Raw genomic sequence first — 17,376 nt, forward strand, 5'->3', positions numbered from 1 at the left:
GTGATGACGTCGCTGGAGTACATAGACGCCGCCTCCGCGCGCTGACGTCAGTTCTTTGCACACAGCTTTTCCGCGCCAGGAGACGCAGAGCCATGAGAGAACCAACACTGGTGCCATGTAAAAACTAGGGCCCTGAAAGGGATGACCTTAACCCTAGGTATCAGTTCGCAGAACGGGGAGGATGGGTGGGTTCGGTAAGGAATCTAACACTAACTAATGTTTCTTACAGATATATCGTTACCGAAGGTAAGTAACTTGTTCATCTGAAAGAAACACGTTAGTGTTAGATTCCTTACCTTAGAATACATACCCCAGCAATACCAACCCCGGTGGTGGGTCTGCGAACCAATACAAAACTACACCAGAAAGTCCTGGAGGACAGAACGGCCAAAGAAGCCATCCCTCCGGACTTGACTGTCCAGGCAGTAGTGCCTCGCAAAGGTGTGCAGCGAGGCCCACGTAGCCGCCTGGCAAATGTCCTGCAAGGGGACTCCCCGGCCCAGGGCAGTAGTAGCCGCCGTGGCCCGAGTGGAATGGGCCCTCAGCCCAACAGGAGGCTCCTTCCGAGCCAAAGAGTAGCACGCTTTGATGCAGAGGACGACCCATCGAGAGATGGTTCGTTTACAAACCGCCCGTCCCTTCTTCGCACCCACGTAGCCAACAAACAGTTGGTCATCCACCCGGAACTGGCGTGTGCGATCCATGTAGAATGAAAGCGCACGTTTTGGGTCCAGACGGTGGAGCCGCTCTTCATCCTTTGAAGGATGCGGAGGCGGGAAGAAGGAAGGGAGGGTGATGGACTGCCCGATGTGAAAGGCCGAAACAACCTTGGGCAGGAAAGAAGGTCTAGTCCTCAGAACCACCTTGTCAGGATGAATGGACAGGAAAGGAGGTTGGACAGAAAGAGCCTGGAGCTCACTCACCCTCCTGGCAGAGGTGATGGCAACCAGGAAAGCCGTCTTTAAAGTCAGGAGACGGAGAGGGCAAGAATGAAGGGGCTCAAAGGGAGCACACATCAGGAAAGTTAGAACCAGGTTCAAATCCCACTGAGGCATCACAAACGGAACAGGTGGAAACATGTGAGTGATGCCTTTCAAGAATCGAGTTACAATCGGGGATTTGAACAAAGAAGGCTGATCAGGAAGCCTCAAAAAGGCTGAAAGGGCAGAAAGGTAGCCCTTGATAGTGCCCAGAGCAGAGCCCTGCTGGGCAAGAGAAAGAAGAAACAGAAGAACCTCCGAAAGAGGGGCAGAAAGAGGGTCCACAGCCTTTGCTGTGCACCATGCCACAAATCTGTTCCACCGACAGGCGTATACCGACTTAGTGGAGGGACGCCTGGCTGCCAGAATAACATCATAGACTTCAGGAGGCAAGTCAAATGGCCTCAACTGCCGCCGCTCAATCTCCAAGCATGGAGGTGGAGACTGGACAGGTTCGGGTGGAGGACCGTCCCCTGCTGCTGCGACAGAAGGTCCTCCTGAAGGGGCAGGCGGATCGGGGGACCGACTGACATGCTGAGTAGCTCGGGATACCAGTACCTTCGAGCCCAGTCCGGAGCCACAAGGATAACTTGGGCCCGGTCGCGCCTGATCTTCTTCAGCACTCTGGGCAGAAGTGGTATAGGCGGAAAGGCGTAGAACAGACCGCAACTCCACTCGCGCCGAAAGGCGTCGCCGTGCGAGTGCCGTCTTGGAAACTCCAACGCGCAGAACTGATGACATTGCGCGTTCTCTTCTGTGGCGAATAGATCTAACCAAGGCTCTCCCCATTGCAGAAAGATGCCTTGCGCCACGTCCGAGTTCAGACGCCATTCGTGATCCATCGAGCACTGACGGCTGAGTTCGTCCGCCCTGGCGTTCAGAGAACCTGCCAGGTGTTGAACCGTCAGAGTCACGCCCTGACGTTCCAGCCATTGCCAGAGGCGCAGAGCCTCCTGGCAAAGGGTCCACGACCCCACTCCGCCCTGTTTGTTGCAGTACCACATGGCGGTGGTGTTGTCGGTGAACACCTGCACTACACTCCCGTTGACAAAGGGGAGGAATGCCTTCAGTGCCAGACGAATCGCCCGCAGCTCCAACAGATTGATATGGAGCCGGGACTCCGCCGGAGACCAGATGCCTCTGATCTCTGCCTCTCCCAAGTGGCCACCCCAGCCCTGGAGGGACGCGTCCGTCACGACAACGTGCTCCGGTTGGGGAAGGGAGAGGGACTTGCCCCTGACCCAATCGCGGTCCGTAAGCCACCACTGCAGTTGTCTCGCAGTGCCCTCCGAGATCAGGACGTGGTCGGACAAGTTGCCCTGATGCTGGGCCCACTGAAACTTCAGGTCCCACTGCAGAGCCCGCATCCGCCACCTGGCGTGATGCACCAGAAGGATGCAGGAAGCCATCAGTCCCAGCAGCCGCAGCGTCAACCTGACCGAGACTCGGGATAGCGGCTGAAAGATGGGAATCAAAGCCTGAATATCCCGAACCCGCCGTTCCGGAGGATAAACCCGAAACTGCGCCGAGTCCAGAACCGCTCCGATGAAAAGGAGCTTTTGAGAGGGACACAGGTGTGATTTCGGCACGTTGATGGAGAACCCCAGGTCGTGCAAGAGGTCTGCCGTCATCTGAAGGTGGTGGACGACTGTTTGGGGCGAGCCCGCCTTCAACAACCAATCGTCTAGGTAGGGGAAGACTGAAACCCCCAACCTGCGCAGATGGGCTGCGACCACCGCCATCACCTTTGTGAACACCCGTGGGGCGCTGGTAAGGCCGAAGGGGAGCACGATAAACTGAAAGTGCTCCAGGCCTACCGTGAACCGCAGGTAACGCCGGTGGGCCAGCAGGACGGGGATGTGAAAATAGGCGTCCTGCAAGTCCAACGCTACCATCCAGTCTTGTGGGTCTAGAGCAGCCAAGACCTGAGCTAACGTCAACATCTTGAACTTCTCCTTCCGGAGGAAGCCGTTGACGTCCCTTAGATCCAAGATAGGACGTAGGCCCCCCTTGTCCTTCTTGGGCACCAGAAAGTAGTGGGAATAGCAACCACGCCCTACTTCTGGCCCAGGAACGCGCTCGATGGCCCCCTTGGCCAAGAGGGCCGTAACTTCCTCCTGCAGAAGTGTCAAGTGGTCCCCCGACACACGGTGGTTCTGCGGTGGCATGGCTGGAGGAGAGGTCTCGAAGGGGAGGGAGTAGCCCCTTCGGACGATTTGCAGCACCCACCTGTCCGAAGTGATCGTGCGCCAGTGAGCGTGGTGATGGCGAACCCTGCCACCCACTGGCGTCACATGGGGCCGAAAGCACGGACTAGGAGGATTTTGGGGTAGATGCTGCGGGGGAAGGTGTGGTCTGACCCCGCCGTTGTCCCCGACCGCCACCACGGCGGTTTCCACGGCCGCCACCGCGTTGGAAGGATTGTTGCGGCGCGTGGCTGGCAGCACGTGTGGGGGCGCCCCTTCCTTGGCCACGAAAGGGACGAAACGAACCCGGTTGCTGACGCTGGGTCGAGAGACCCAAGGACTTGGCCGTGACCCTGGAGTCCTTGAAGCGTTCCAGCGCGTGGTCCGCTTTGTCACCGAACAGGTGACAGCCATCAAACGGCATGTCCATCAGGGTATTCTGGACATCAGCCGAAAAATTGGCGGATCTCAGCCAGGCGTGGCGACGAATCGCCACTGTCGTAGACATAGCTCTGCCCAGCGAGTCGGTCGTATCAAGACCACACCGAATTGAATATTTCGCTGCATCTCGGCCCTCAGCCACAGCCTGACCGAGCTTTGCCCGCACCTCCATGGGGCATTCTGGCAGCAGCTCCGCGACCGTATCCCACACAGAGTGGGTGTAGCGGCCCAAGAGGCAGGCGGTGTTGCAAGACCGCAGGCCCAAACTAATGGACGAGAAGACCTTTTTGCCAAACTGGTCATACCTCTTGGATTCCCGGTCGGGCGGGGCCGACGGGAATGCGGACTGGGAGGTCGAGGCCTGGATCACCAGACTCTCAGGAGTGGGGTGGGTAGACAGGTACTTGGGGTCGTCCGGACAAGGACGGTGGCGCCTGGCCACGTTCCGAGCAACAGGCGCACCTGAAGCGGGCCTGGACCACGTGCCCAACAGAACGTCAGACAAGGCTTCATTAAACGGCAGCAGTGGCTCCAGTGGGCATGACTGCGGTTTGAAGACCTCGGTGAGGATGTTAGGCCTCACGGCCGCGACGGGGAGCTCAAGGTTTAAGGCCTTGGCAGCCCTCATCAGCACCACAGAATAGGCAGCTCCCTCCACCGATGCCACGGAAGGAGGAGAGATCAAACCAGGGTTAGGAGAGTCGTCCAAACCACTGGCATCCCCCAAGTCACCTGTCCAGTCCGGGTCATACTGGCACTCGCGAGCCAGAGGGTCCTCGGACCCCTCCCAACCTTCACCGTACTCCTCATCCTCTCCGTATTCGGAGTCAATGATGAAGACCGGCTCCTCGGGGTTCATGGGCCCCATCGGCGCCGGGACCGGCGTCGAGCGACGCCCGTCCGGCGCCGCGTCCGGCGTCGGAGAAGGTAAGGGGACGGCGCCGCCCGGAGCCGGCGTCGGAACCCCACCGCCGGCCGGAACCGGCAGCGGAGAACCGGCGCCGCGCGGGGGCGGCGTCGGGGGTGACCCCGATGGCAACGGCGCCGGGGAGGCCGGAAGACCAGCCGGCGCCGATCTCGAAGGCCCCTGCGGCGCCGGGGCCGGAGCACCCGACGGCGCCGAGGCAGGGACACCCGAACCGCCAGGGCCCCCAGACGGTAGCACTGGGCCCGAAGGCGCCGTAGGCCCCGTCGGAGAAGCGAGCGCCCTCATGGCCATGAGGAACGCCTCGATCTCCTCAGGCGTCGCGCCATGCCCAGGGACCGGAGGGTATGAGGCAGGCCGCGCCGGCGACTCTCGCGGAGCCGCGGGGTTGGGGTCACCCGAGCCCCCGGCCGCATCGCGCGAGCGTCGGGGGGAGTCGGGGGTACGATGACGACGCCCCGACTTCTTGTGCTTCCTACCTGACGAGCCTGACGAGTGGTGTCGACTTCCGGAGCGCCCGGCGCGGCTCCGCGACCGCTCCCTCGAACACTCTCTCGACCTCCGGCCGGACCGGGACCGCTCCCGGTCCCGACGTGGGGCCGACACCCGGAGCTCCAGTAGCTTGCGGGACCGCTCCCGCCTAGCCTTGTTGGTAAGGGCCCGGCAGTCGACGCAGGAGTCCACGTCGTGGTCGGGGCCCAGACACCGGAGACAGAGGCGGTGATGGTCTGTGACCGACATCGTGCGCTCACAGTCATCGCAATTCTTAAACCCAGGCATCCTATCAGGCACAATAGAGAAAAAAAAAACAATCGAAAAAACTTGGTCAAAGACCGGAGTACTGCTCTTCAGATCTGCGTCCACTGGCGCGGAAAAAAGAAGAACTGACGTCAGCGCGCGGAGGCGGCGTCTATGTACTCCAGCGACGTCATCACGGTGCACGACGCCGACGACGGACGCGGAGCCGCAGGGGACGCCTGCAGACGACGCCTACCGACGCGCAGGGGTACTGCTACGCAAAAGTTTCCGGATCCAGACTGACGCCTGGGGATATTCTAAGGTAAGGAATCTAACACTAACGTGTTTCTTTCAGATGAAGGTTTTTATCACATCTTGCTCCTGGCTAATAAGTAGAGAAAAACATGTACAAAAGACTGCTCTGGTCTTTCTAGGTTGTTTCTTGTATTCATTGTCACCGTAACACAGGGACTAGAAAAATCCATCTGCAAAACCTGGATAGGTCTTCCCTTGATCTATCCCTCACCCTCACCCTCACTCACCCTCACCCTCACTCACCCTCAACCCCTCACCCTCACTCACCCTCACCCTCACTCACCCTCACTCACCCTCACCCTCACTCACCCTCACCCTCACTCACCCTCACTCACCCTCACTCACTCACCCTCACTCACCCTCACTCACCCTCACTCACCCTCACTCACCCTCAACCCCTCACCCTCACTCACCCTCACTCACCCTCACTCACTCACCCTCACTCACCCTCACCCACCCTCACCCTCACTCACCCTCACCCACCCTCAACCCCTCACCCTCACTCACCCTCAACCCCTCACCCTCACTCACCCTCAACCCCTCACCCACCCTCAACCCCTCACCCTCACCCTCACTCACCCTCACCCCCTCACTCACCCTCACTCTCACTCACCCTCACTCTCACTCACCCTCACTCACCCTCAACCCCTCAGCCTCACCCTCACTCTCACTCACCCTCAAACACCCTCAACCCTTCAGCCTCACCCTCACTCACCCTCACCCTCACTCACCCTCACCCTCACTCACCCTCAACCCTCACCCTCACTCACCCTCAACCCCTCACCCACCCTCACTCACCCTCAACCCCTCACCCTCACTCACCCTCAACCCCTCACCCTCACTCACCCTCAACCCCTCACCCTCACCCTCACTCACCCTCAACCCCTCACTCACCCTCAACCCCTCACTCACCCTCACTCAGCGCAACCACAGCATCTTCACTAAATATATTTAATAAACGTTAAGCTATTGGCAATATAAAATAAAATCCATTTTATTTACGTATTCATTATTAATTGTTTTTTAAAGCCATTGATTTTTTTTATATCAATACATATAAGTCACATATAAGTCCCGTTAATACAAAACATGTTGCTTTACAAATGCTAGAGGTGTCACATTTACAAAAATTATAACTATTGGCTTTGTAAAGAAGAAAGCTATTAATGTTGCTATTTAGAAAAAACAACACATAAATAAAAAACAAAAAAATAAATAACACCTATAGCTCTAACTTTCCTACTGCGAGACCTATTGCATTTCCAGTGCTTGTTTTATTTTGAGTTATCAATTCATCCATGAAGTTTTGTTTAGCTCAACAGGGTAAAGTTCTTCAGTTAGAGGAATGGCCCACACTTTTACCCAGCACATCTAGTTAGTCTATTCCGCTAGTTTGTGGAGAGATGGTCTATAAGCAAAGCCAGTTGACATTCTGTGTCATCTCCCAAAAGACACAAGTGCACTGGTCCAATTCTGTGTGCATACCCAGTCTTCTAGAAACAACAAAAAAGGTGCTTCCTAGCAGAAACATTAGAAAATTAGCCAATTGAAACACTCATAGGCAGGCATCCAATTCACAGGGCAACAACTGTTGGAATTCAAACGACAACCGATGATACAATGGGTGCCAAGATATAATATAATGGGTTTCAGGGCATTCGGATTGCAAATATTTTGTGCTCCAAATTTACACCTAAAGTTCACAGACAGACATATTGTCACAGATATCATAAATAGCGGATACTGTTACTGATTTAATATCATCCTCACCCATCTCCTTGCTGTTGGATTCAGGTCGTCTCCCTGAAGTCTCTCGCTGTTCGTCTGTAGAGGAGACGCTCACGAAGCGCTTAATATGGCGGACGGGGCTCGTTCGGCTCGGGTGGCTGGCCTGAGGAATCGGACGCAGGGACTGCATTTCCTGCCATGGAGAGAGAAAATACAATTACTATTGCATTCTAAGTTACATACCTGACTAGGGAGGGTCCTGATGAGAAGCATAGGTGCTGTTTATCGCACCTAGCAAATAACAATGCCATGGTGTGTGCTATTTATCAGGTATGATAAATAACATCTATTATGAGTTTCTGGGGAATAATATGTAGATGTTGGTGTTTAGCGCACCAAACTCTGCATGGTACAGTATATAACATATGCTTTTGGCCCAACGAAATTTAACTAATGTTGAGGTATCTCAAACATCCGATAATTATCGGAGGCATTAAATACCTTCAAACTCGTAATTCCGACCCATGTGTAAACGAGGTTTACGCATGGCTGGGCATGCGTAAACAAGGGTTAGGCATGGGTTGGAATTTAACATGCAACTTGTAATCAGGGTCAAGGACAAGAATATTTAGCTGTTCCAACAACCACAAGGAAGGAAAGCTCGGACTGCAACTCCTGCCCAGATATGGGAAGCAGTGTCTAAAGAACATTTAATACACCTGTGCACGGCATCTAACAGAAACTTTAGATGGAACAATGACCAGGCACATACTCCTTAAAGATGTATATCCAAGCATTTACAACAACACTTCTCTACCGCACAACAAGAGACCAACACTCAACACAGCAAATTAAACAATACATTAAACACCCATCTATTCCTTATATTCAGCTCTTAACAAGCTCAAAACAGCATATGCAAAAATAAACACATCATATTTCCAAGAGCTGCCCTTTTGAGTGCCGAGCCATGTAAATGTGCCTGATACTAAACTTTGGTTGCACCCAACAGTACCTTCCAATAGGCAACAGGCAAGATCCAATTGAAAAACACAGTGAGCGCAGACATACACAGCTCAGATATTCCATATAGTTTGTTTTCCCCGAGCTGAAAAGGTACCAACTATAATAACAATCGCAATTTCCAACATAACACCACATATGCATCCAATAAAGCTAAGAGGGGCCTTATAATTGAACCTTTATAAGCTCACAACAGCACTCGACGCTTCAAAAACAGTATACCAGGGCAAGCAACACCTAATAAGCCAAACCTCAACCCATCCAACAGCCCTCAGTTAACTGGCTGATAGGGGTAGTGTGGACTCTAACAAGACACAGAAGTCTCAGTTACCTCATACACACAACTCAAGCCAGGGAGTGGTTTAGATGGCCCGTACACGAATTAGTAACAATGTCTAGCTACACACACCAACCAGCACCACAACTAAATATACACAGGACCTATTTTTACACCCACACTGCAGATGATCCTACCGTGCAGAAACAGACTCTGATCTGTGACTGAATACTCAGGACAACGGATGGACGATACAGATTCAGAGAGCGCAGCTAAGCCATACTGAGAGCTATATAGCGCTACATAATCTCTGTTGGTATAACACAGAACATGACACAACACCTGATTATTTGACATTGTAAGTAAAAGCATGCATGTTTAATACTGTATAAAAATAACTACAATGCGCTTTTCAGCACAAAACAAAATTGTGTCTCCTTCGGACAAAGGTGTTGGGTAATAAAAAGTTTTACATAAAACAACACATACATAGGACTTGCCTGTAACACAAATACACAGCCATTTCCATTCACAGTATTTCATACCCAGTGACTACAACCATACCTCTTGACCCACAAAAACACTTGTCCTGTCCTCTAAAGAATACATTCGAGTTGAAGAGAGAAGTGTCTCAGGAACTGTCTGCTGTACTATGTTTCTGCTAGTTTAATGTACCATATCATATGTGTCAAAGTTTTTTGGCTCCTCACAAGCATGTGAATTACATGCCTGTATAGATTTGGAAACTCTAAAAAAAGAAAAACAGAGAAGTGTCTAAAATTACACATATTAGTTCACTCAGTGACAATTTGGTGAAACATCCTGCAAGGGTGTAAATGAGGTGAACAGCCTGAAAGGAGTGCATCAAGTGTACAGAGTCTACCAATATGATGCAGACAAGGGAAGCAGACTGGTAAGGGATGCAAATGAGGGGGAAGTAGTCTGCAAAGGGGCATAGATGAGGGGAAACAGCCGGCAAAGAGACATAAACGAGGGAAAGCCGTCTATAAATGGGTGCAGATGAGGGAAAGCATTCTGCAAAGGGGAGAACTGGAGGAGTTGAAATGGGTGCATCAAAGTAGATGCAGCCTGAAAAGGGGTGCAGACGAGTGAAAGCTTCCTTCAAAGGGGTGCAGATGAAGGAAAGGAGTCTGTGAGGGAGAAAAATGAGGGGAAGCATTCTATAAATGGGCGTAAACGAGGTGAAGCAGCCTGCAGTTGAATAAAATGAGGAAACCCAGATTGCAAGGGGGTGCAAACTGTAATTGGAGTTTAAAACGAGGAGAAGCAGTCTGCAAAGTGGTGCAGATTAGGTGAAGCAGCCTGCAATGCTATGCAGCCAGTGTGAAACAGTCTGAACAAGGTTACTAATGAGTGGAGTCTGCTAAAAGGGTGCAAATGATAGAAACCTGTCTGTTAAATGGTGAAAAACACAGAAAGCAGTCTGCAAGGGGTGAATGAGACTGAAGGTAAGACAATTTGTTTTGGTCATTGGAAGGGTAAACAGGGAGGAGCCTCCAAGCATATGTAATGGTGATATAGAGTAAATGGCTACATAAAGTCTGAAAATAGATACAGTATTACAAAGCAAGGGCACTGCTGGGGACCGTGAAATAGGGACAAGAATAGACAGGAAATTGGGAGCCCGGGTGGAGCTGGCATTTTTAAATACATTGAAATTGGCCTTGAATATACTTCATAATTTAATACAAATAGTTGGGATGGGAGAATGTCAAGTTCTGGCCAAGAGGAAGCGAGGTCTGTCCTCGGCTCCTCGGCATCTGTTAACGTAATCACAGCATGCCTGCGAGGAATAAAAAAAAGAAGGCACAGATCATGTCTGAAAAATTATGACCGCACAGCACATTATAGTATACCTAGTTGACAGTCTTGCCGGAGTAAAAGACCCCTCTGGCCAAGTACAAATAAGCCTGTCCAGTGAGTCATGGATATCCTCCCACTTGGTCATGCTATGTGACGAGAGACCAACTATTGGTCATATGACATCTGCTCTAAACTACCAGCGGTAGCAGCCTCTACGGCATAACATTTCCCATCCTTTATTTTCTCCGATACATTTACAATACTGTCTGATAGAATCCTTTTGAGGCACGGAGACATCTGTAGTCTAGCCGAGGGCAAGGGGCCGCCCCTCTGCACTCCAAGCTATACTAAAAAGTCAACACATGCGTGGCTGAAGAGTATATATTAAGCACTTGTCTATGGTATTCCTTTACAGATTCCATAGGAACAGGCAGGAAATATATTGACATGTGGTACTTTCTTAGCCATAATATTGTCACATGAATTGCTACAAGGGGTTCCAAGCTTCTCTGATCCTGTAGCTGGGCATTTCAAAATGTGGAAATAACATGTCTTGCAGTGATCCAGAACCAATAATACAGCAGAGGAAGGCAGTACCACATTACTTATATGGGGATTTAATAATGTGCAGCACATGCTGGACATGCAGGATAAAATGTGGGGTTGGGAAGCTAAAAGGAGCGGCAAAAGGGGAAACAATCACATGGGAAGGGTGAAGTGGATGAACTATGTAGTGGAGTTTTCTCAAGTCTTAAAAGTATTACACATAAAAAGGTGGTCAGTGTGATTTTTTACATTTAGTATAGTGATTTATGCACAAGGGTTATGGCTTGAATAACGCTTTGTATCAAGTAATAGAACAAAATAATGACACATTTGCCAAGTCTAGCAGTAGAAGCAGGGAAGGGATGCAGGCTAGTGTGAATGTGGAAGGGCATACAGTTATCAAGACAATACAGATTGCGCTGCAAGCCATCTTAGGCAATCTTGAGGTGTATGTGGCCTTCATGACCTGATGAGTACAAACCACGGAGAGTAAGAGGGGTAAAACTCACGGGGCTGAACAACTCATTGGTGAGGCCCAGGTAATTGTGCAGGGCTAGGAATGTCACTCGCTGCAACCGCACCATAATGATCTGAAAAAGACAAAAACAACTGGTAGGAGTAAGGCACCAAGAACAAAATGCAAAAGGCAAGGTAAAGGTTCTTTTTTTCAGCTTATGTCACTTGTTTTCCAGACTCAAGAGGCACCTCAAGACATTTGTTTAAAGTGTGACACAGTTACACTCTATGGAAACTAGAATTCTGCACCTATTGAACATTGCACATGTAACAGGATGGGTGTAAAAGTGTTATGATGATATAAAACCACATAAAAGGAGAAGTAAAAGTGCTGTTCCAAAGTGATGACTAAAAAGTCTTCTTGCTAATTATTTCTGCCACCTATTCACGAGTTCATACTAAGTACATGTTTCAAAATTGCACTGAAAAAACAAAGAAAAGCCACAGATGTCCTTCAAGGGTTTTAAGGAAGAGGACTATTGGTGGCCTTTCTCACAATGCTATGTGCCTGGAAATTGTAACTTTTCTATGAAGATTAATTTCTAGAGGAACCTGCACATAGGGAAGGAGATAACATTAGACCCTTTCAGAACCGGGGACAGGAACGCTCCATACACTCTGAGCACTCTAAGGAGGTAGGCCTTTCCCACAATGCTAGTTGCCTGGAAATTGTCCCTTTTCTATGAAGATTCATTTCTAGTGGAACCTGCACATAGGGATGGAGATAGCATTAGACCCTTTCAGAGCCGGGTGTACTGGAAATCTCCATACACTCTGAGCAATGGATGAACCAGAAACACATGGCTATCTATTCTGAACAGTCTCGACAACAAGAGATTCCAACTCTGCCTCTTGAAGGTCTTTGGTTTGAGCAGATCCACCATAATGTATGGGAATACGTTCTGCATCTGGCCCGATTACAATCTAAGTCTCTTCTCTTAACTACTTCTAAGACCATAGAAACACTAATCACATCACACAAAGGTTGATCTCACAAGGCAAATCCTCTTCTGTGTTCCTATTCCTCGACTCTCATTGCTTATATATGCTGGAAGGACCTGGACATCTGGATTATCATATCATTTGAACTTTAAAATACTCACTCCCTTAGAAAACCAAAGGAACCTGGACAGTAATATCAGCACCACCCCATTCTATAGTTATGGTTATGGTTAGCCATTCTAATTTAGAGTAAAAACACCCAGTGCTTTTAATAGGACAACACCCAATGAATCCAGTGTCTAAGTGCCTGATTAATAACCTGGATGAAATGTTTTAATGCTACGAGTTCAAACTCAATAAATGAGGAATACAATCCAAGTCAGACCGCTCAAGCTCAATAAATGGGAAACACAATTTAAGTTGAAACCATATACTTTCACTTAATGCAATTACTATTAGTAAGCCATTTGACATGCATGTTTAAATAGATTAACAGAGCTGAGAGCCTTTCAATGTATCTTTTTATCACTCTATACAATATAGTCAGATGGATAACTTAGATTATCTTGTTTAAAAGTTCCACTCACCTGAACAACTCGCACAAGGCTCTCTGGATACTTTTCAAAGATTGCTAAGAAAGCTTCCACCGGTAACCGAAGGACGGTTGATACTTCCGCAGCTCGAGCAGTCACCGTCCTGTAAGGCCTTTGGTGCCCCTGTGCATGAAAACAGCAGAGTTTGAAGAGGACTGGGGCATCATGTTCAAGGACTGTATCACTACACAGACTTAGTGTCTTCTACACTTGGAGAACTAAGCTGCTAGGTGTATAAATCTCACAAGAAACTGGCCAAAAACTGGGCCCAGTCTTGGCACTGCATGGTGTGCAAAGAGGTTGGATGCAGCCAGCAGATCATGTAAATGTCCTTGTACTAGGGAACTGTGCTATGTTCGCCAACAGTAAGTGTATTAAACAAACCTCAATGAATTTTAAACGCCCCTTTCCCCAAGCCCCATCTCAGCATCTTCCTCATAATTCGATCAGTAGAACTACCTTATCCTCACTCTTTAAGCATCAGTTATTCGCCTGTGCATTGAACAAAGGCAGGCGCCAAGCTCTCTCATCCTCTTGTTTGATGAGGCACCTACTGGAAATTTAAAGCAACTGCCTACTATAGACACGCTCTATCAGACCCTGCAGCAGATTCACTGCTCAGAGCATGGGTGTCCTCAAAACATATACCAAAGACCTACCGTCAGGTCAGTTTTAACAACTTGGGGTTAATATTTCCATTACCTACTAATAGACTGTCAACTCAACCTTTTAAAGCCAACAGAAGGAATGAAATTGGAAAACCCAGTCAAGACATTAATGTAATATAATGGCACTGGCTTTATATCTAGAACCAAGCCTTAAGTTTTAAAATGGTTTGTTTCCAAAGCAGAGTCCAGAGTTAATGAGAATTCTGAATGGGAGTGAAAGTACTGGAATAACCACTGTGTTGTGTTAGTGCTGTTAGGCCTCAGCAACTTGTACTTTCTAATCCAGGGAACCTCTAAAAACTGAAATTCTGAACTGTCCCAGCCACAGCTATGATATCCGTGCCCAGAGGGAATACCATCAAGGGCGCTGTGTGCAGAGCAACCTATCTGCTACACGTATGTCCACCTCAGTTCAAGCATTCCATCTTTCGCTTTTTGTTTTCCTCAGCTGTAGTGCCTTGCACAGCTCTTGGCTAGTTACAGTAAGAATGGTTACAGACTCACTGAGTGCTGATGCCACCAATGACTTAAGACAAGCATGACTAGGTGAGCTACCAACAGACAATGGATGGAGGGCCGCATCTGCACATGCCAACACCTTATCAGAAGACATCTGTAGATTTAAGCCTTAATCAGATCTCTTACTGTGATTACGTCCAGGATACTGAGCAAACTGTGGACGCTGTCCCCGGGGTACACCTCCTTTACCACTGCTTCTTTCCCGTCCTAGTAGAGAGAGAAGACATAAGATAAGGCTAGACACTACCTTTGATAGAAAAAGCCATATGTTTCCATTGTACTGATAAGATACAAAGTAATGGCTAAGAAAAAGACTTTTCATGTGAACACATCAATTTAAAATAAATTTGAGCCACATAGTCACTGACCATCTCATACCACGGAATGTATTTTCGGATTACCATAGATACGAAGCTATTTGTTCGTGATAACGTAATGCACTTTCTGAGTCTATTCACTCCAATCACTAATGTTTTCCTATAGTACGGAGTGAAGATACTGCGTTAATACAATGAAAGCGGTATCTCTAATGCTCTAAAGAAGAACTGAAAGATATAAGTAACAAATCAAGCTAAATGTACTGCTCTATTACAATAGCAGGATCAAGCTAAATGTACTGCTCTATTACAATAGCAGGACAAGTAACAGAGTCAGCTCAGCTGAGTGAGGCAGTCGGAAAAAACTAAAAATGACAAACCCCTCCGCCGCCCCTCCACCCCAAAAGGATTTCATTGCAGCGGAAGAATTTGATTCATCACTTCTTCACCACAGGGATTTACATTAAATAGCTTTAAAAAAAGGTACAAATAAAACAGGAAGTAATACCAAAATAAACCTTTGCATTAACTATCTACACAGGTAGCGCCTGACCCGACGCTGCAAGCGACACTGAACCCTCTTCCGCACAGGGGAGAAACATTGGCACCATCAGCAATTTAAACAGACTTCTTATGCTGTAACACATTTGGAGAAGAAGGGGAAGTGGAAACAGGATCGATCCACACACCAATAGAGAAACATAAATTCCGATTATTTAACTGGCATTGCTTCCTCATTAGACTCCCCAACCCCTGAAAAGATGAACAGAAAACTCTAGGAAGCACACATTTGGAATCACCACCTCGTTGTCAAACTCGACAAGAGAGATCAATGGAACTAAAAAGTAATCGTTATGATAAAAAACTGCCATTCAAGAAAGCCAACTGTCTGTAACACATTCAATGTGCACACACAAACACACTCCGACAAATACAAACATTGTACACCCAACACACACACATTTCCACTGCCAATGGAGAGCTAAACTTTTAAGCACAGTACTTGTCCTACTCTTTCACATGAAAGAGACTTAGCAAAGTGACCATATCTCAAAAATGCTCTCTCAAAGAAGAACCAAGATGTTAGGCACAATATCATCTAAGACAGTGCCAAAAGCATAAGCATGTTATCTGTCACAAAATGCAAGAGTATGGCCAGTATTCTCCCAAGCATGTGCCAAGAGTGTAGATACAGTATCTCTCAAGGAAGCGTAAAGACTGTACGCATAGTATAGCCATGGAAGAGCCAAGAGTGTATGCAAAAAGCCAAAGAAGTCAAGGGAATAAAAGGTCGAAGAGAAGACACAGAACCACCTAAGTAAATGCCAAAAGGGGAAGTATACTATGTACGCGCACAATGCTTCTGCAAAAAAGTGTGAATCTAGACACAATATTGCACATGGAAGCATCAAAGAGTAACCACAAAGGAAGTAACCAGAGTGTAGGCATTGTACCCCCCCCCCCCCCAAAGAAACACCAAGACTGTTGGCCTAGTTTCCCTCAAAGAAGTGCCAACACTATATTTGGTACACTATCCTGCATGGAAACAGCAAGTAAGCAAGCAAAGTAGCCCCCAAGAAAGCACCATGAGCACAGGTGCAGTAACACCCAAGAAAGTGGCAACTACGTCGGCACAGTATCTTTCAGAAAATGCTAAGACTGTAGTAGGCACAGTGTCCCAGTGAGGGAAACATCGCACACCAACAAAGCAGGCACTGTATCCACCAAGGAAGCACAAAGAACCCAATCACAGTATCCCTTAATAAGGCACCAAGGATCTAGACATCCCAAGGCAGCGCTAAGACTTAGTAGGCACAGTACCGAATATGATCATCCATCTCTTCAGAATGAGCACTAAGTGTAAGGCTGGTGCACAGACCTCGCCCAATGGAGTCAGTAAGGAAGGCTTACAATTGATGCTGACCACAAGTCTACAAGTGTAAAACGACCTACATAAGGGAGAATAAAGAGTATGGGTACCGTGCATATCCCAAACAGAAGGAAAGAGAGTACACATAATCCTCAAACCAAAGAACATTTAACAGCATGTGGTGAACACCCCCAGCAAAGAGCAAACAGCACACACACTAGAGATATGACCTAGAAAGAGACACCGGTGTATGCAGTACTCTATTTCCCCTTGAAGGAGGATTGAGGACTCGAAGTAAGAATTATTCTTCTGGCAAAGGATATACCATTGCAGCCACACACTCCTACCTAGTTAAGAGTTGAGAGTGTGAACACAATACCATGCATAATCCTCAATGAGGAACAATGAACAGAAACACAATACTACCCTCCCATCGAAGATCCAAGATCATAAGCACAATTTCCCCACTCAAGGATGAGCAAGGAGCTTATTTGCTTAGAGAAGGACGAGTGCTGGCGCAATACATATACCCAACTGAAGACCCGCAGCATCTACATCATTTTCACCACACTAATGTAAATGTTAAGCGTGCTAGCATAATATTCTTCCTTAAGAAAAAGACGAGCCTGGCAACGTAATTCTAACCAAAGCTGATGTAAAGGACAAGTATATCAGCACAACATGCCCTATCAATCGAAGCGATGGAATTGTTAACATAATTCTAACCAAGTTAATGGCAGGGTAAGAGTGCCAGCACAATAGCCTCGCCCACCCGTGCAGTGTCAGCAGAGGCTAGAATGACAAACTGCATGCCCCTAACCGGGAAGGTAAGTATAGTACTCGCCAAACTAATGACAAAGCAACAGTGAAAGCCCATCACCCCATCCAACAGAAGTGCCTAATGATCACTCAGTGTAAGAGAAGGCAAGAGTTCAAGTTAGCACAATACCCAAACTTCAAGACCAGTG

The 17,376-nt window shown here is 48.4% G+C and overlaps 1 protein-coding gene across 3 annotated transcripts in view; it reads right to left on the bottom strand.

The window, feature by feature from the left end:
• Nucleotides 1–17,376, bottom strand: part of PNPLA6 (patatin like domain 6, lysophospholipase) — a 354,753-nt gene that overhangs the window by 189,319 nt on the left and 148,058 nt on the right. For all 3 annotated transcript variants that reach the window (XM_086960602.1, XM_086960584.1, XM_086960592.1), the window contains exons 9-12: nucleotides 14,348–14,428; nucleotides 13,029–13,157; nucleotides 11,493–11,573; nucleotides 7,356–7,506 (exon numbers count right to left, since the gene is read on the bottom strand). In XM_086960602.1, coding sequence (XP_086816728.1) covers nucleotides 7,356–7,506; nucleotides 11,493–11,573; nucleotides 13,029–13,157; nucleotides 14,348–14,428 — 442 coding nt within the window. The remainder of the gene's footprint in view (nucleotides 1–7,355; nucleotides 7,507–11,492; nucleotides 11,574–13,028; nucleotides 13,158–14,347; nucleotides 14,429–17,376) is intronic.

Source organism: Lissotriton vulgaris, chromosome 1_1 (assembly GCF_964263255.1).
Source record: "Lissotriton vulgaris chromosome 1_1, aLisVul1.2, whole genome shotgun sequence".
In the NCBI taxonomy this organism is placed as follows: domain Eukaryota; kingdom Metazoa; phylum Chordata; class Amphibia; order Caudata; family Salamandridae; genus Lissotriton; species Lissotriton vulgaris.